A 21,205-nucleotide genomic window follows, 5' to 3' on the forward strand; every position below is an offset into this window, starting at 1 on the left:
GTAATAACTATTCTAACAACTCTATAAAGGAGATACTATAGGACAACAATTTGACTCAGGAGCACCTGGTTACCGCATCCATGTTGCTACTCAGTATTGCATAATGCCACTCAAATAAGGTAAGATCCCACTTCATGAACTATTAGGAGAGGAAGAGACAATTTAGCAATTACAGTAAAGGCTACACGGTAAATTGGGCCTCTAATGCAGTGGTGGTGGTAGTGATGGGAGGCATAACAGAAGAGATAATACCTGAATTCTAATGGAATAAGTTATGAAATAAAGACTGGCTAACAGTGACCACTCGGGAGCATAAAGACATGAAACAGTCATTCACTCATTCAATTCTGTAACTATTAACTGAGTGTCTACTATGTGCCAAGCACTTGGGATAGATCCATTAGAAAACAAAACAACCATCCCTCCCTTAGGGGAGCTTATTTCCCAGGGAAGAACAAAATAACAAACTTCACAAGTAAATTCATAGGAAGTTAGAAGAAAACTTCTGTGGCAATAAGAAAAAGTTGAGTTGGTTTAGTAAAGGGGATGGGAGCATGGGAGCAGGAGACAGTTACAATGTTAAATAGAGTGGTCAGGATGAGACTTGATGAGAAGGTATGATTTGGAGAAGAGCGAAAAGTGTTCTAGGAATAGGAAACAGCAAACACACTCAAGTAGGAGTGTGACTAGCTTTAAAAAGAAAACTAAGAAACCCAGTGTGGTACAGAAAAGGGAAGAAGAGGAAAACAGAGAACTAGTCAGTAAGAACCACATTTAATTCTACATTTAAATGAGGAGCAACTGAAGCGTTTTGAGGGTGAGGAGGGGAAAGGGCATAATCTGACTTAACTTTTGGAAGAACCATTCTGATTATTGTGTTGAGAATAGACTGTAAGGGGCAAAGGTAGATGCAGGAAACTTACTATTACACTATGGTATTAATCCAGGCTAGAGATGATGGTGGTTAGAACAAAGATGGTAACAGTGGGGGTAGTGAGACGTGGTCAAATTCTGGACATATATGAAGTAGAAATAACAGAATTTCCTGACAGACTTGTTATGAGGTATGAAAGAGATAAGTAAAGGATGACCCCAATGTTTTTGTCTGAGCAACTGAAAGGATGTAGTACCATCAAATGAGATGAGAAAACTGCATGTGGAGCAAGGAGAAAACCAGGAGTTCAGTTTTAGGTTCGTTAAGTTTAAGACATCTATTACACATCTAAGTAGAGACGTTATATAGGCAACTGGAGATAAAATTATAGCGTTCAGGAGAGAGATTTGGCTGAAGATTTAATTGGGGAATCATCATCATACAGATGGTACTTAAAATCCACAGGATTGGATGAGATCACTAAGGTAGTGTAGATAAAGAAAAAGGGGTGGAGCCTTGGAGTACTCCAACATTAAGAGACTGTAAAGGCTTAATCAGCAAAGGAAACCAAGAAGGAATAATCAGCCATGGGTACAGTGTCCTGAAAGTGAAGTTAAGAAATTTTTCAGATAAGGAAATAATCAATTGGCAAATGTTGCTGATAAGTCAAAAAAGATAAAAATTGAGAAATGACCATTAGATTTAGCAATGTGGAGGATATTGATATGATGATACAAGTTTTGGCAGATTGATGGGTGCCGAAGCCTGATTAGAATGAGTTAAGAGGAAACAAAGACATTGAAAATAGTGAACATAGATAATTCTTTCAAATAGTTTTACTGCAGAAAGGAGCAAAAGAATAGTTGGGAAGAGAAGTGGTGCTGAGATTCTTCTTTAAAATGGGAAAGATAAAAGCATGTTTGATTCAGCAGAGAATCAACAATTGGTAACTTAGGAGGGAAAGAATTGCTAGAGCAATGTTCTGGATAGACAAAAAGGGAGGGACTGAATACACAAGTGAAGAAAATGACTTTAGATAGCAACACGAGAAGTTCTTTTCTACAAGCAGGCAGCAAGGCAGAATATGTGAGTGCAGACAGTGACAGATGGTGCAGGGAATGTGTAGAAATTCTCTTTTGATTGTCTCAGTTTTATCAGTGAAGTAATAAGCAAGATCATTAGTTGAGAATATTGGTGGTTTGAGGAGAGGACAGAAAGTAGGCTAGGAAAATGGGAGAGTTGAATGAACTAGGAACATATATTCAGGGAACTACATAAGCAGTGATTTCAGTAATGTTCACATTTCTGTAATAATATGTCTACCTACTTCAGAAGTAGACTACATGCTACTGAAGGACACAATCCATAGATATTCAACTTTGGTTCTCCAGCACTCAAGCTAATGCCTGGCTCTGAACAGGTCCTTAATAAATGAATGCTGACTGATTAAATAAGCAAGCCACCCACTAAAGGCGCACAGGCCTTTATTTCTCCACCAGTCTGACACCATAATTCTCATACGCTAAACTTTTGGTCACAGCCCAACTCCTGAAGGAAATTTTCCTTGTCTAAATGAAAAAGATACAAAGAATTACTTTGACATGATTCAAACAATAGAAGTCTTCCAAAATGAGTTATAAATTCATTAGGGAATCTCCCTACTGAAAAACTAAACCAGATCAACCCCTCACGTTACAGATGAGGAAAATGAGGCCAAGAGGCTTGCTTACTCAAGGTTAGTCAGTCTACTATTAAAATAGCTTCAATTGAAGGCATCACAAATTCTACAGATAGAAAAGACACACACACACAAAAAATGCTTACTTTGCCATGCTTTTCCTTCATGGCATTACTTTGGTTGTCTGTTTCTGTCTTCTTGGTATCATCTTTTGGTTGGTCTGCCTTAGCTTTGTTTTCCTCAGCAATTGAGTTTTTTTCAGTTCCACTACTTGAATTATATTCCCACTTCACAAACTTTTCTTCTACTATGCCCTTCAGCTGAAAGTCATCCATTCTTTTTGGGTCAAAGCCATCAATCTACATAAAAAGGCATTCCAAATTGTGTAAAAATTATTTAAAGAGAAAAAAAAAAGATGGACAAACAGACAAACCGGAATTCCAGCTTAAACTGTTTGAACAGAATACTCTGTAAGAGCAAACTACATATCTATATATCTATATATATGTCACAAACTTATGCTTACCCAACTTCCAAGTAAACAAGGAAGAAGAGGTGGTTTTCTTTGTTGTAGAAAAAACATCACCATTAAAGCAAAACAGTAAGAAGGGATTCCGCCATCAGTTTGGGAGTCAATATAGCACAACTGCAAAATGAAAGGGAAAAAGAACCACCATTTACCTTTCTTTAATTTTTTTGTTCCCCTCACAATAAAAATAGTAAGGATATCTGTAGTAAGGTTAGAGTGGATATGATTGGGGGAGGTGGAAGTTTTTTTCCCCTATCATAGTCATTGTAAAAAGTATAAATATATAATTGTGTGTGTGTGTGTGTGTGTGTGTGTGTACCGGAGGTGTCAAAAAATGTATACAAATGGACACTCTGGTGAACATTGCTCAAGCAGCAGTTTGCTATAATCAGAAGTGTCTGGACGCTGATGCTAACCACTTTGAGCACGTCTTGTAATTGCAGAAGTCAAATGTGACTTGTATTCATCTCTTGTTATCAGTATACATTGAGTTTTACAATTTTAATACTTCTACAATCTTAAAATGTGTATATATTTTTTTGGCACTCTATGTATGTATGTATGTATGTATGTATGTGTATATAAAATATAAAGAATGACCTGTAATCTTGCCAACCTGAAAACACCTATTAACATATTGGTAACCATCTTTCCATTCATTTTTTTATTGCATATAAAGACACATACATTTTAGTTAAATGGAAGCATATCATACATAGTACTTTTACCGTGGACATCTTTTTAAAATGTTATTTTCTTATCTTGCTTCTACTTCTGCCTCATATTAATAATCTTTTATGTACTTCTGGGCTTTCTATTCTGTTCCACAGATATGGTTTGTCTATTCCTATGCTGATGGTATACATTTGACTAAATCAGTTTTATAGTGGTAAAGTAGGTCCCCTTCACAAGGCTTCTCTTTCTGAGTTCCATTGGCAATTTATTCTCACATACTAACCTTTAAGACCACTTTATCAACTTTTCAGAAACTCTTAGTAATTCTAATTAATATTATTTCACATTTGAAAATTAATTTAAGGAGATTTTACAGATGTCATTTTAAAGAAACCATCTCCCTATCCAAGAACTTGGTATTTTTGTATTTTCCAAAAATTTAGGAGTTGTTTTCAATTCCCCTCAACTCTCATATACAATACCTCTCCAAGTCCTGTCTACAAAACTTATCCCAAATCTGTCTACTTGGCTTCAGATCTACTCTAACCTTATTACAGATATCTGTAACAGTTTTGTCCCCACATTTTATGATTTATGTTACAGGTTACTACAGGAGAAAGCCTGAGTTACCTTAAAGATTAGGTACTTTTTTCTTCTGTTCCACTCACCTTAGCCCAATAGCGAAAGGCTAACACCAAGGGAATAAAGACAGGTTCCATTTTGCCAAGAGCAGCAAGTAAATCAGTAGTGAGGCATGCCATATCATTTCCTGCACTCACTCTACAAAGTAAACCACTGTGAATAAGAAACAAATTTCACTATATTAATACCTTAAAAACCAGAATACTTCAAATTCTGTGGCTATCCTTTCCAATCACCGTATTTTAATACCTAAGAAGCATAATAAAAACAAATGTTTTAATAAACTTAGAGCTAACTGAAAACTATGTACCAGTTCCATCACTAGAGTTCCATATATATTAAAGATGTTTGAAATGTTCATTTGTACTGCATAATAAATTTCAATCTCATTTATTACTCAAGTTCATGAGAAATTAATTACAAAACCAGCATTATGATTCACCAAAATTTGACTTATATGAGTGAGAAGACATTGATCTTGTCAATGTCAAATAGTGCAACATACCTTCTTAGTTCATTCTTTTTGCTTTGCACATAATAAAACCAAAAAAACGCAATTCTGAACTGATTACCGACACTTCTCGATTCCAATTTTTCCCTACCCAAGTTTTCATGATTTTATTGATATGCTATTTTCAGATTAGAGCTTAGAATGGATTTATGTATTAACCCAAGTAATGCTTAAAATGAAAACAGAAGCTACCTTAAGTGGGGTAACAAAACTGTAGTAGAGATATTTTGGTAGCAGGGAGAAGAATCTATCTGAGGTTGGCACAAAAAGGCAATCTGACACACTGTGATGGAAAAAAACACTAAAAGTCAGAATAGCTCCAGTCCAATTCTGATTTTCCCCTAAATGGTGTGAATTTAGACAAATCGCTAGTTGTCCTTCAGTTATCAATTTTCTAATTTAAAAAATAAGGAAGATCTTTATAGATCCTTCTAGTTTTGAATAAGAAAATATAAAAATCTTAATACATAAGATATACAGGTTAATAATAGAAAAGTTTATTATTTCTGTATTATTTTCATGTCTCCCATATTGATCTCAAATAGGATTATTTTAGTTTCCTTTTTCAAAGGCACTTTGCTCTCTCAGTCCTATAAACATCTGACTAGAAAGGCAAGATTACTCTTCAATGACTCAATTTCAGTGAACTAAAAACTAGATTCTCACAGACTGTGAGCTCCTGGAGAAGAGGTTATTTCTTATTCGTATCTGTATCAAAGATACCTACAGCAAAGTGGTATCTAACATATATAGTAAATGTTCAATTACAGTTGAGTGAATAATCTTGATGAAAAAAATGAAAAGTTCTGCTTCAGAGTGTTTTATTTTTGACTGTCTGGTAGTTCTATTTCTTGTTCACATGCTTTTAGTAAGCCTGCTATTTTAATAAATAGAAACTAGCTTAGTCATATTAATCCAAGGAGAAATCTAAAACAAAAAATTTCTCTCTGGGATATGTTCACTGCATATTTGAATGTTGTCGTTAGTTTTAAAAATACTTCATTTTCTCTTCATTGTTACCAACCTTTTCCGATCTTTGCACACCACAACAGGAACTTTAGCATGAAAATCAGATTCCACATCTACATATAACACTAACAAGGAAAAAAAAATAAAACAAGTAAGCTAATGTCAACATCTCTAAAATGTCTACTTTATGGTAAACGTTAAGTTTCCTTCTAAAAATCACTCTCATTCCTTCTGTGGGATAATCCACTCTTCTCGTTAAGAACATCAACCAAACAGAATCTCTTCTTACCTCTGTGTCATTTGCTGTATATCACAAACCATAGGCATAGTCCCAAATACTGTCTGAAAATTACAATCACCTTAAGAAGACAGGTTTTAACATCCCTAAAAGTTTGACTATATCCATGTAAGCATATAATCTAGTCAAAGCTAACCTTCATAAATACAGCAAACAGAGGACACCACTTACTTCTGAGGGCTATTTCCACAGGAATCACGAAATGAGAACCTACATTGTTTTGACAATTTAGTTCTTTTAAATATCCATGCAAGTAAAAGACTAACTCTGCTGGCCCCATTTCCTGCAAACATATGAAGAGTCTCCCCAATTAAAGGTTCTAAGCAAGGGTGAAACACACTTCCACTCTGAAGTCCATCACTATGTCTCCAAGGTAGGCCCCATGCCATAAATGTCTAATCTAAATAAAAACAGATGGATTAACATTTCATTTGAAGTTTAAAGAAAATCTCTTAGTAGAATTTATTAGAATAATTAATTTATTCAAAAAACTTTCCACCGTGAGTGCACAGTGGAAAGTTCATAAATTTGTCCATTCTCATATGTCAGGAGTTGCATTACGCATGGTAGATGACAATGAATAAGACACAAAGAGCTCAAACAGGGGTTTGGAAAACAAACATATAAATAAATCCTGTAGATGACAGGATAAGAGGTCTTTAAAGAGTACAACGAGGGGCGGCCTCGTTAGCTCAGTTGGTTAGAGCGCGGTGTTCTTAAGGTTGCCGGTTCAACACCACGTGGGCCACAGAGAGCTGCATCCCCCACAACTAGATTGAAACAACTACTTGACTTGGAGCTGATGGTTCTGGAAAAACACTCTTAAAATAAACAAAAGTTTTAAAAAATAAAAATAGAGTACAATGAGGGCATAAAGGAGGGAATAATCAATTTTGTAACTGACAATTTTGCAAACCTATGTTATGTGTCTTAAGATGATCTGCTCATGTATTTTAATGGAAAAGAAACATTTAAAATATTTTTGCTAGGTGAGTCTAAAGAGTTTGTAAAAGCTCTGTATCTACCTCTTATCTGTAATATGCTTTAAAGTTTTTGTGCAATTAGAGACAAGTGTTTATTAAGAAAGAAAATGATATTAAAATCTCTTTACAAGATATAAACTGGAACAAATTAATCCCTTAAAAATAATTTCCCAGGAAAATGACTAAAAAGACACTATTAAATAATGGAGAGCTAATGGGGCAGATAGACAGAGAAAGGAAGTTTAGAACTGATATTAGAGCCAATGAGAAGATAAGGCTAAGCTACCTCTTGTCAGCCAAATTGTAAATATTTTTCCCAGGTACTTTTATTTAACTATTTACTTTTTTGAGTTACAATTGATAATCAATATTATTTTATATTAGTTTCAGGCGTACAGTACAGTGGTCAGACATTTATATAATTTATGCAGTTATTTCTGGGGTTACTCACCTGGCACTATATACAGTTGCTGCAACATTGACTACATTCTCCATGCTGTACTTATCCCTGTAACTATTTTGTAACTACCAATTTGTATTTCTTAATCCCTTCACCTTTTTCATCAACACTTCTCTCCTCTGGCAACCATCAATTTGTTCTCTATGAGTCTGTTTCTATTTTGTTTGTTCCTTTACTTTTTTCTTTAGATTCCACATGTAAGTGAGATCATATGGTATTTGTCTTTCTCAGTTGGCAGGTACTTCTGATTCATAAAATTTAAGTTGACAATAGTAATAATAATCAAAGCAACATAAATTTAATAGGAAGTTACTGTATACTAGGCACTTTTCTAAGCTATGGTTTAACCCATTTTATCCTCACAACCTTCTCATAAAAAAGATACTGTATTATTGTCACTTTACAGATGAGAAAACTGAAGTATGAACATTAATTTATCAAAGAACATACAACCAATAAGTGGCAGAAATAAAACTTGAGTCTGACTCCAGGTCCTGAGCTCTTAAGAGCATTTAATTCATAACAAGAAAAGCAGTAAATAAAAACCAAGAAAATAATATTCCAGATTGTACTACGTGATCTGGGGCCTGGTTACTAGATGACCTGGGGCCCGGTTTGGGACAGTTGTAATTTAAAAATTTTTTACTTTAGAAGTATTTTTATTTATGTAAATGTCCTTTTTACATCAAAAGAAATCTAGACAAATGAGGCACATATGAAAAGTTTACTAAGTATGACTTGTTTGATGTAACATAAATATTAAATTAGGTTAATAAAACATATTTACTCAATGAATGTATACATTTTTCCCCACATCTCTCTCTAAATCTTTCCTCACCAATGACTTCCCAATGATTATAGGTTTTGTTTTCTTTTACACAAGAAATACTCATAATATTCAAAGTACCCAAAAGGCAGTAGATTTTATGTATCAATTCTAAATATAATACTTTTGATCTAACCAAAATATAAATTTTCTTGTACAACAATTAAACAAACACATATTGAGTCTGACTCCAGGTCCTGAGCTCTTAAGAGCATTTAATTCATAACAAGAAAAGCAGTAAATAAAAACCAAGAAAATAATATTCCATATGTAATATGTCCATATGTAATATGACAAATACGCTAGGAGTTTTCATTTAACTTCGTTAGGCATATATAAACAACACAACACATATACCTTTAAAGAATTTTCTTTAAAAAGACAAATTTAAAAAGAAACTCACCACTTTTTTTAAAAATCCCAAGCACTTTTATCAGAAGATCTGGATGATTCATCTAAAAAAGTTTCAAATTAAATCAATATACTAATTTCAAAGTTCAAGTTGCAGAACTTTAGAGAGAATTCAATTTCTTTAAACATTTAAATAAAATCATCCTCTCTATTTTAATGAAAATAGAATAGTGTTTTACATTTATGTTAACAAATCTTGCTCATGGAACTAGAATCTAATAAATCATGTAATGCTATTATTCAAACAACATTCCTTGAATTAATGACTTTTTAGAGTGAGAAAAGATTCTGGAATTTTATAGCAAAACGAATGAAAAAAATTAGTTTACCAAATGACTACTAAAGAGAAGTTTTGAGGTAAAAAATTTAAGGGCTACTGATCACTGCCAGCATAGCCAAAAGGCTTAGAATAAAATACTACCTTAAATAACAAGCTTGTCAAATGTTTAGTTTAATATGTACTTTGCAGTTATTCAAAAGCATTTAATAATCATACATTAATTATAAGTAAATGACTAGAAATTAAAACGTCAAATTTTCACCCAAATCAAACCTCCTTGAGCACAAACTTATTCAAAAAATTAAAAACACATAAAATGTCAATTATTTTAAATGTTTGATGTCAATAAATAAGCAATGCTAACAGTGCTTTTAGTACCGTGTTTCCCCAAAAATAAGACCTAGCCGGACCATCAGCTCTAATGCATCTTTTGGAGCAAAAATTAATATAAGATCCAGGCTTATTTTACTATAAGACTGGATATGATTGATATGATATGATATGATGGTACGATACGATACGATACGATACGATACGATACCGGGTCTTATATTAATTTTTCCTCCAAAAGATGCATTAGAGCTGATGGTCCAGCTAGGCATTATTTCGGGGAAACACAGTACTTTTGTTAATGGAACTAGCTACTACTAATTAAAAGTATCCACAATGTACCGGGGATTATACAAAAACACCTGGTATATAGAATCTTATTTAATATAAAATTTATTATCCCTGTTTTGGAAATTAGGAAACTGAGGCTCAAAAAGGTCAAGTAAGTAACTTGCTCACTGCAGCCAAGATTTGAACACCAATGTACGATTTCACTTTCTACACTACTTACCATAAGCAGTAATTGTTCTACATGCTCAAATATAAGCATTTTTCCTTTTTTTATTAATGACTGCCTTCCTGTTTCCTTTTTTTCCTGTCCTTTATTTCTTTTATTCCACCTATGTTGACACCTATTAGTAATGTCCAAAAGCACTGTTTAGTCATGATGGTAACTTCTACAAGCCACAATTTTATAGTCCCCTGCACCTCCTCTAAAAAGAGAATCAACAAAAAATACCAAGTACTAGTTAAGAACCACACAGGAAAAGTTCTTCTCTCATAACTTACCTTGGGAGGAAACTTTATATCTATATTAACATCACTACTTTTCAGAGCAAACTTGGTCAGAGACGAGCCATACAACCTAAGCGAACACTCTGGAAAAAAAGGAAAAATATCAAAGCATGAAATAGCATGCAAATATGGAAACTTCAAAAAACAGTGGTAGGAAAATTGCATATATTTCAGTTTTATGTCTTCCAAATCTAGTAGAATGGTACCCTTTCTGACTGACCTACAAAATAATAAAAACATTTCTCAGTTACAGGAGAGAAATTATTCATAAAAGTTCAGTGTTTAAATAAAATTTTAGTAATAGTTCATTTAGGTGTGACTAGAAGTATGTTTAACATTTAATATATAACAGTAAAGAATATACTAACTTAGCTATAGCTACTGTCACAAACAACACTTATTTTTAGATATAGATATTCAGTGCAATGCTCCCTAAACAAACAAAGTGCTGTCAAGTCAATTGATATTGCAAACCTAAAACTAAAAATACTGCAAAACTAAAACTGAAAATACTCTGTGGCTTTCAAGAGTTTGTAGAACAAATTAAACAAACAGTAACATGCAACCTACATCTTTCTCAGACTATCAAATATGACATTTCAAAAATCATAAGGCAAATTTGTAAAGGATCTCACTAAAGGGCAAGTTGAAAACTAACATGATTGGGACTGATCAGACAGGTTTAGTTTTTTAGAAAGTTTAAGTTTATACTCTATTGTATATATAAAAGTCTACTTTTCAAGTTCACAAAATGTCTGAAAATCATTGAAGTGATTAAAATCATAAAATTTTCATTTCTACTCATAATAACAATGAATTATTTCTATATATAATTTAAATTAGTATTCAATGTATTTTAGATAGAAAAACATTACAGAAATAATAAAATGAAAATATTTTCCATTTTTAAATTTCAATTTTATAGTCTTATAAATCTCACAATGGCTCTGTATGAAAACTATAATTCATCAACTATCCAAAATCCCTTTGGTTGTAAGAAATAAATCTTATTATGTTGTGCCATAATTCTCCATTTTGCTTTTCTGAAATATTCCCCAAAAAAGGTCATTTATTAAACAATTAAATTCATCTACTTTCAAAATGGAGAGAAAAAGGAAAAGGAAAACACTAAGAAACCCTATGTTCAAAAAGAAGAGGAAGACGTGATTTTAAAAATTAAGCATAAAATCTATTTGTACCTGGTAAAAATGCCGTTATAACCTTTGACATTTCCTCCACAATTTCCTGACGGACTCTGAGGTCATCATCTGTTATTCCTTGTTCTTTTGCTAATTCAATAACTGCAACACTTAAAGCAGCCAAGTGGGCCGGGGAAGGAGGTGGCAGAGAACGAAGCTCACTTTCTTCCTGTTTTTCCTGTCAGTGTAACATTTAACAACAACAACATAAAAAAAAAAAAAAAAGGTTTCTATTTTAATGTCCTTAGATTTAGGAGAAAAAGACAGAAATATTAACTCAACAAATATTCACCTTTTATGTGCCAGATTTAAGACACCTAGGATATGGAAGTGAACAACAGACAAAGATCCCTGCCTCTGTGAAGCAGAATTGGAAGAATGAGAGGCACTGTGGGAGAGGCTGGCATTCAACATTAAAAAATAAAACTTGTTCTACTTTACTGTCTGCATGAATTCTGAAATGCTACATCAAAGCCAAGACACTATAAGTCTAACACTTAGCTGATCATTTTGTTGCAGCAAAGTGAGATTGTCTTAGGTGTAGCAGAAGGTCTTGAACTGTCTCTGATCCCATATGCAGTATGAGATTAAATGGTCACAGGAAAACATCCTGGACACTATCATCACTCTGAAACACTGCCTACGATTTGCAATTGATTTAGCTGTTATTTTATCCAACACTAGGCAAAATAGTCAAAAAAAACCTTATTCTGCTAAAAGTTTGAAAGCCATTTTAAACCAAGGAGCTAAAGAGGGACTATATCATATATGCACGACTTTTTAAAATTAACTTACTTTTCTGATTTAAAAGAACACATGCTAACTGTAAAAACTACACGAAATTTAAAAAAATGCAAAGAAGAAAATCACCCACAGTCTAACATCTTACTATTTCCCTCATTTTTTAACATAACTGAGACCATACTGTTGCTTTTACTTATTATGATAACAAAAGCATTTGTTATACTTATGACCTCATGAAACTTGGTAACAGCTTAGAATTTTATTGTAAGTTGAGAAGCCACTGAAGGGCTATGAGCAGGAAGTAACGTGATATAACATATTTTAAAAGAACAATCCTAGCTCCTGAATAAAGAATAGATTGTGAGAGACAGGAAGATATAAGTTGGAAACAGTCCAGGTAAGACATGATGGTAGCTTTAGACTAAAGCAAAAAGAGTCGAAGTGTGTGAAAAATGACTAAATTTGGAATATATAATATTTTGAAGGTAAATTCTATAGAATTTACTAATGGTTTGAATGTGAGGTATAAAAGAAAGAGCTGAATCGAAGATGACTCAAAGGTACTTGTCCTAAGCAACTGGGTAAAGTGGTACCTTCTACTGAGATAAGGTTAATTCTGGAAAGAATTAGTTTAGGCTAGGAAAACTTGCCCACGAAGCAAGAACCTCCTAGTTAGTCTTCCATTTCCAATCTGTGGCCCTTGATCCCATTCCCCATATCTCTACCAATTATTCTCCTACTTAAAAACTTTCAATAAATCCTAAACAAAATATTAGCAAGCCAAAGTATGCAGAATATTAAAAGGATTATACACCATGACAAAGTACTATTTATTCCTAGAACCCAAGAATGATTCAACATACAATAATCCAATCAACATAACATATCACCTTAGCAGAATGAAAGGGGAAAAAAATGACATGATCATCTCAATTGATGCAGAAAAAGCATTTGACAAAATTCAACACCCTTTTATGGTAAAAACATTCAACAAACTAGGAATAAAATAAATTACTTTTTTTTAATACTAAAGATAATAAAGATCACATGAAAAACCCACAGTTAACATCATACTCAATGGTGAAAGACTGAAAGCTTTCTCTCTAAAATCATGAGCAAGTCAAGAATGCCCATTTTTACCACTTCCATTCAACATGCTGCTGGAAGTTCTAGCCAGAGGAATTAGGCAAGAAAAAGAAATACAAGGCAACCAAATTGCAAAGGAAGAAATAAAATAATCTCTATTGACAGATAACATAATCTAATATATAGAAAACCATAAATATTCTACAAAAAAAGTTGTTAGAATGAACAATAAATTCAGCAAAGTAGCAGGATACAAATCAACACATAAAAAAGTCAGTTGACTTCTATACACTAACAATAAACAAGCTAAAAAGGAAATTAAGAAAACAATTCTATTTAAAGTAGCATCAGAAAGAATAAAATACTTATGAATTAACTTACCATATTTCCCCGAAAATAAGACCTAGCCGGACAATCAGCTCTAATGCGTCTTTTGGAGCAAAAATTAATATAAGACTCGGTATTATATATTATTATTATTATATTATATAAGACCGGGTCTTATATTATAGTAAAATAAGACCAGGTCTTATATTAACTTTTGCTCCAAAGGATGCATTAGAGCTGATTGTCCGGCTAGGTCTTATTTTCAGGGAAACACAGTAACCAAGGAGATGAAACATTTGTACACCGGAAACAATAAAACATTGCTTAAAGAAATTAAAGAGGACATAAATAAACAGAAAAACTCCATGATCATGGACTGGCAGACTTAATATTAAGATGTCAACACTACCCAAAGTGATCTACAGGGTCAATCAATCCCTATCAAAATCCCAATGACTTTTTTTTTGTTTGCAGAAACAGAAAAATTGACCTTAAAAATTCACATGGAATCTCAAGGAACCCCAAATAGCTAAAGTAATCTTGAAAAAAGAACAAAGTTAGAGAACTCTCATTTCCTGAGTTCAAAACGTACTACAAAACCAGAGTAACCAAGAAAGTATAAAGTACTTGCATAAAGACAGATGTATAGGCCAATGGAATAAAACAAAGAGACCAGAAATAGACACTCATAAATATTGTCAAATGAATTTTAATAAGGGTGTCAAGATCATTCAATGTGGAAAGGAGGACTGTCTTTTCAACAAATGGTGGTAGGAAAACGATATCCACATGCAATGTGAACCCTTACCTTACACCACATACAAAAATTAACTCAAAATGGATCAAAGACCTAATTGCAAGAGCAAAATTATAAAACTCTCAGAAGAAAGCAGAAAAGAAAAGCTTCATGACACTGGATTAGGGAATAATTTCTGGGATATGAAACAAAAACACAGGGAACAAAAAGAAAGACAAACTGGACTTCATGAAAATTAAAAACGTTTGTGCATCAAATGACACTATTAACTGAGTAAAAAGAGAACCCACAAAATGGGATAAAATATTTGCAAATCACATATAAGGGATTAATTTCCAAAACATACAAAGAACTCCTAAAATTCAATAAGAAAACAACCCAATTCAAAAGTGCTCAAAGAACTTGAGTAGACATTCCTCCAAAGATACACAAATGGATAATAAACACATGAAAAGGTGCTCAACATAATTAATCATTAGAAAAATGCAAATCAAAAGTACAATGAGATACCACTTCACATTAGAATGGCTATTAGCCACAAAAACAAACAAAAAACCCGCAAGAGTTTTGTGGATGTGGAGAAATTGAACCCTTGTGCATTGCTGGTGGGAATGCAAAATGGTGCAGCTGCTGTGGAAAACAGTATGGCAGTTCCTCAGAAAATTAAACGTAGGTTTACCATTTGATCCAGCAATTCCATTTCTGGGTATATACACAAAAGAAATGAAAGCAGGGATTCAATCAAGTATTTCTACAACAGTGTTCATACCAATATTATTCACAATAGCCAAAAGGTAGAAACAACCCAAATATCCATCTACAGATTAATGGATACATAAAACATGGTATATACATAGAATGGAATATTATTCAACATTAATGAGGAAGGAAATTCTGATACATACCATAACGTGGTTGAACCTTAAAGACATTATGCTAAGTGAAATAAGCAGAAAAGGACTTAATAGCATGCTCGAAATTCCAAAACTCTTTACCTTCTCAGGTAATCAACTCAATCCTCCTCATTTTAAACATTGCCCCATCTATTGGTTTGTTTTATCAAGTAAGCACTCTCTGCCTCTACTATAACAACCACTACCACCACAATTTATTGAGTACCTAGTGTGGGCCTGGCATGTGTGAGGGGCCTCAATACATATTATGTCACTTAACCCTTAAAATGCACCTCCACAGGTAGATACTATCAAAATTATTTTATACGTAAGAAAACTGAGGCTTAAAGATACTTAATATCTTTCAACAATCAGAGGGTAGAACTGATAATTAATCTAGGTCTAACCCCAACGCTTATGCTCTTTCGACTTCCATTTAAATAATCAGTCAACAAATATTATTGAGCAACTATGTGCCAGGCAATGGAGTTACAATGGGAAAAACAGAATGCATATAGTCCCTGTCCTCATGGAGCTTACAGTCAGGAAAGAGGTAAAGATTAATTAAATGATCATTCAAATTAATGAAAAATTAAAACTGTGCTGGGATGAGTTTCAATATGCCATATTAAAACAAAAGATCCTGTGTGCCACTCGAGCTACTACCAATCTTCCTTTCTTTCATAATGAAGTTTCCTGAAAGTTGCGTCTACTCGTATGCCTTTTCTTTAACCTGCTCACTCAAAACTATGTCATTAGCTCTAAAACAGAAACTGTTCTTACCTAGATTATCAAAACTTGCTTAGTTGACATTTTTACATTCTTAGATTATTTTAATGTTATCAAACACTTTGAACTATCCTACTGAAACTTTTTTTTTTAGCTTCTGTGGTATCTCTATTCTCATTTTCCTGATCATTCTCCAGTCTGTTTGTTGCTCTTCCTCTTTTAGTCCCTTCAATATGTATGTTCTTTGATTTTCTCTCCTCACTCCAATGGATGATCTCTCCCATGGGTGCTGACCCATGGCTTCAATAAGCTGAAGATTACCAATCTGAATCTCCAGCTCCTAATATAAATTCCACCTCCTTATATTCAACTAACTGGTGAACATCTCCACTTAAAATGTCCTACAAGTGTTTCAAATTCAGTATGTTCTAAAACATGTTCTTTATTTCCTCTAATTAAATGGCACCATAATCTATAACACCTCAAATCAGATTACCTAATGATCATTCGAGACATCTTAGGCCTCCGCCTCTACAATTCTACACCCTAAATCTCTCTCAAAGCTCCAACCTCAACTCCATTCTCACCAATTACAACTTCATACCAAATGTTCATCATTGCCTGACTAATGAAAGACTAATGGGTCTCCCCAACCTAGACCCTTCAAAGACTTTTTTCACACTGATTCCAGGGTGAGTTATCATGCAAAATTACATGTCATTAAGCCCCATAAACCTCAAAATAAAATCTGAACATTCTAACAGAGTATACATTCATGATCAATCTCCCCTTTGCCAGTGTACTTCAGTTATGCTAAAATACTAGTTATTCCCTGAACACAATCTGCCGTTTCTTCCTTCAATGACTATGCACATAAATCTTCTATAAAGATTTATTCTCTTTTTTACCTGATATTTTTTTTTAATTAAAATTTATTGGGTGACAATGGTTAACAAAACTACATGGGTTTTTCAAGTGTACAATTCTGTAACACATCATCTATATATCGCATTATGTGCTTACCATCCAGTCAGTTCTCCTTCCATCACCATATATTTGACCCTCTTTACCCTCTTCTACCATCTTCCATACCCCCTTACCCTCTGGTAACTACTAAACTGTTGTCTGTGTCTATGAGTTTTTGTTTCTTTGTCTTATTCCCTTGTTTACTTCAGTATTTTTGTGTGTTTTTTTACGGCCTTTTTTTGTTTTTAATTAGTTTCAGGTGTACTGCCTTCAGTTTTATATCCCACATATGAGTGAAGTCATATGGTTCTCGACTTTGCTGTCTGACTTACTTCACTTAGCATAATAACCTCAAGATCCACCCATGTTGCCGCAAATGGCCGTATTTCGTCTTTTCTTATGGCAGAACAACATTCCATTGTGTATATGTACCACATCTTCTTTATCCAGTCATCTATCGTAGGACACTTTGGTTGTTTCCATGTCTTTGCGACCATAAATAATGATGCAATGAACACCGGAGTACATATGTCTTTATGGACAAATGTTTTCACTTTTTTTTGGCAGATACCCAGGAGAGAGGATTGCTGGGTGATACCGCAATTCTATTCTTAAAAACCATGATCAGTTCCTCTATTCACCTTCTCTCGCAAGCCTTTTCTGACGCAATATACAAACTGTTATACAAGTCCCAATCTGCTGTCACACCATATTCTAAAAAGCATCTACTGTAATACTTAATCACACTCTTTTTCAACCATTTTGCTCATGTGCCTGCCCCCAGTGCCTATGAACTCATGTCCAGAGATTACAGTGCTGTATTTTCTTAGATCTCTATAGCATAAAGGCCTAAAGCAGAATCTGAAGGCATTCAACAAATTATTTGTAAATTAAAATTTTATACAGGTCTTTTAACTGGAAAATACAGTTCATTTATCTTTTCGGTATGTATAATGTGAACTTTTATTAAGCTTTCTTTTTTATCTGCTTTTCCTGACACTATCAGCCTACTGCCCTACCCCACACTCTGCCCATTCTTTAGGACGGAGGCCTTTTCATTATTTTATTCAATCTACCTCCTACTAGTTCGGAAGCTATACTCTATCACTACTTTTTTACTGCTTATTCTAGGTATTTCAACATGCATAATTAACCTAACAATATCTACAATAAACCAGTATCTTTCACACAGGATAATTATTTTAAGGTTCACCTATGTTGTGTGTATCAACAGTTCATTCCTATTTATGTCAAATAATATAATGTGGTATGGCTATCACACAATTTGTATACCCATTCACCTATTCATGTACATTTGGTTTGTTTGTACTTAGGAAGTCTGACAATTAAGTTCGCAATCTTGTCCTAGAGAAAGTACTACATAGCTCATTGCTGAATATCACTACAGTCACCTCCGAAGTACTCCCCTTGGGAAGCTATGCACTGATATCAGCGCCTAGTCCACCCTTCAAAGCAATCTTGGAACTCTTTTTCTGGAATGGTCATCAAAGCTGTCGTTGTATTACCGTTGATGTCCTGAATGTCGTCAAAATATCTTCCTTTCAATATTTCCTTTATCTTTGAGTAAAGAAAGAAGTCATTGGGAGTCAGATCAGGTAAGCAGAGAGGGTGTTCCAATAGTTATTTGTTTACTGGCTAAAAACTCCCTCACAGACAGTGCCGTGTGAGCAGGTGCATTGTCGTGATGCAAGAGCCATGAATTGTTGCTGAAAAGTTCAGGTTGTTTTCGTCTTATTCACGCAGCCTTTTCAGCACTTTCAAATAGTAAATTTGGTTGTTTGTCCAGTTGGTACAAATTCATAATGAATAATTCCTCGGATATATAAAAAGGTTAGCAACATCGTTTTAACTCTTGATTTGGACTGACGGAACTTTTTTGGTCATGGAAAATTAGCTGACTTCTATTGTGCATTTTGATGCTTTGTTTCAGGGTCTGATTGGTACACCCATGTTTCATCACCGGTGATAATATGGCCCAAAACATCATCTTGCCTCTCCAAAAGGTCTTGGCAAAGTTTGACTCTCTTTTGCTTATGTTCATCAGTGAGCTCCTTTGGGACCATTTTGGCACACACCTTTCTCATGCCAAGATTTTCAGTTCATATTTTCCTGTTTCTCTATCAATGTTTACTTGGTCTGCTATATTTCTCACAGTCAGCCGATGATTTTGATGCACAATTTGAGTAATTTTTGCAATGTTTTCATCAGTTTTGCTCGTTTCTGGCTGCCCAGACCTCTCTTCATCAGTGATGCATTCTCTCCCCTCAGAAAATCGTTGAATCCATTTGTACACTGCCGTTTTCTTTATGACATAAACTTGGACTAACATGTCCCTGATTTCACTTCCACGATTGCCAAGTTTAACGAGAAATTTAATGCTTGTTCGTTGTTCTAATTCAAGCTCATTCTCGTGACAGCACACAAAAACAGACAATGAATGCCACTCAGCAAGACACTGCCACACGTCGACACAAACACATCTGTGAGACACTGATCTACCAAGGTTATGAAACCTTACCGAGCTGTATGTACAGTGTTGCCAATGTAAGGGCACGGTGGCAAGTTCATGAACTTAATTGTTGGAACTCATAAGATACCATGAACATTCAGATACAAGTATTTGTACAAACATATGCTTTTACTTCTCTTGGGTAAATATACAGAAATAAAATTAGGTGTATTAGGTGTACGTTTAACTTTTTAAAAACTACCAAAATGTTTTCAAAAGTGGATGTACTATCATATGATACAGTAATTCTACCTCTGGATATTTATCAGAAGAAAATGAAAACACTAACTCAAAAAGATATCTGCATCCCTGTGTTCACTGCAACATTATTTACAATAGCCGAGACATGGAAACAACTTAAGTGTCTACCAGTGGATGAACAGAAAGAAAATGTCGTATATACAGTCATGTACCACTTCACAACCGGGATACATTCTGAGAAATGCCGCGGTAGGCTATTTCAATGTTGTGCGAACATCAGAGTGTTGTTACACAGATCTAGCCTACTACACACTTAGGCTATATGGTATAGCCTACTGCTCCTAGGCTAAAAGTCTGTACCAAACAACACAAGATTAAAAGAAGCACAAGTGAAAACAAGGCAATCAAGAGATGCGGTAAACCTGAGATGTATGAGGCTGTTGCTAGCATAACATGACATACGATTTTACAGCAAACCTTTTTTAATAAGTACAAAGAGTACACTCTAAAATAAAGATGAAAAGTATAGTAAATACATAAACCAATAACACAGTCTTTATTAGCACGTATTAGGTGCTGTATATCATTGTATTGCTAGTATTTATACAACTGGCAATGCAGTAGGCTTGTTTACACCAGCATCTCCACAAAAACGTGAGAGATGTGCTGAGTTGTGTTACATTACAAAGACTACGACATCACTAGGCAATAAGAATTTTTCAGCTCCATTATAATCTTATGGGACCACTGTTGTATAGGCAGCCTGTGGTTGATGGAAATGCAGCACATGACTGTATAATGACATATTATTCAGGAATAAAAAAGGAAATCTTGCCATTTTCGACAATATGGATGGATCCTAAGGGCATTATATTAAGTGATGTAAGTCAGACAGAAAGAGACAAATACCGTATGATTTCACTTATATGTAAAATCAAATTCAAGGAAAAAAACCTAAACTCAGAGAATAGACTAGTGGTTGGCTGCCAAAGGTGGGGGGTCGGGGGAATGGATAAAAGTGATCAAAAGGTACAAATTTTCAGTTATAAAATAAATAAATCCTGGAGATATAATCTACAGCATGGTGACTACTTAATAATACTGTATTTATTATACATATATTTGCAAGCTGCTGAAAGTGTAAATCTTAAAAGTTCTCAAAAAAAATTTGTGTAATTATGTGTGGTACTGAATGTTAACTAGGTGTATTGTGATCATTTCACAAAATGTACACATATTGAATGACTATCTTGTACACCTAAAACTAATATGTTTATGTCAATCAGATCTCAATGTAAAAAATAATTTTAAAATAAATAAACCTTAAAAAAAAGTGGATGTACTATTTTACATTTCCACCAGTACTGTTTGAGCCTTGCATTCTTCCACATTCTTGACAATACTTGGTATAGTCACTTTTTAATTTTAGCTATTGTAATAAGTGTAGTGATTTCCCTAATGATGAATAATGTTGAGCTCAAATCTTTGCCCTTATTTTTATTACGTTATTTA

General features: G+C 33.9%; 1 protein-coding gene across 10 annotated transcripts in view; it reads right to left on the reverse strand.

Annotated features, from left to right (window-relative positions):
- TUT4 (terminal uridylyl transferase 4) overlaps nucleotides 1-21,205 on the reverse strand; it is a 106,946-nt gene that overhangs the window by 38,009 nt on the left and 47,732 nt on the right. For all 10 annotated transcript variants that reach the window (XM_019742855.2, XM_074334721.1, XM_019742854.2 and 7 more), the window contains exons 5-11: nucleotides 11,461-11,638; nucleotides 10,256-10,344; nucleotides 8,849-8,900; nucleotides 5,934-6,003; nucleotides 4,425-4,551; nucleotides 3,079-3,198; nucleotides 2,699-2,911 (exon numbers count right to left, since the gene is read on the reverse strand). In XM_019742855.2, the coding sequence (XP_019598414.2) occupies nucleotides 2,699-2,911; nucleotides 3,079-3,198; nucleotides 4,425-4,551; nucleotides 5,934-6,003; nucleotides 8,849-8,900; nucleotides 10,256-10,344; nucleotides 11,461-11,638 (849 nt within the window). The remainder of the gene's footprint in view (nucleotides 1-2,698; nucleotides 2,912-3,078; nucleotides 3,199-4,424; nucleotides 4,552-5,933; nucleotides 6,004-8,848; nucleotides 8,901-10,255; nucleotides 10,345-11,460; nucleotides 11,639-21,205) is intronic.

The sequence above is a fragment of the Rhinolophus sinicus genome, linkage group LG06, assembly GCF_036562045.2.
Source record: "Rhinolophus sinicus isolate RSC01 linkage group LG06, ASM3656204v1, whole genome shotgun sequence".
NCBI classification, from domain to species: domain Eukaryota; kingdom Metazoa; phylum Chordata; class Mammalia; order Chiroptera; family Rhinolophidae; genus Rhinolophus; species Rhinolophus sinicus.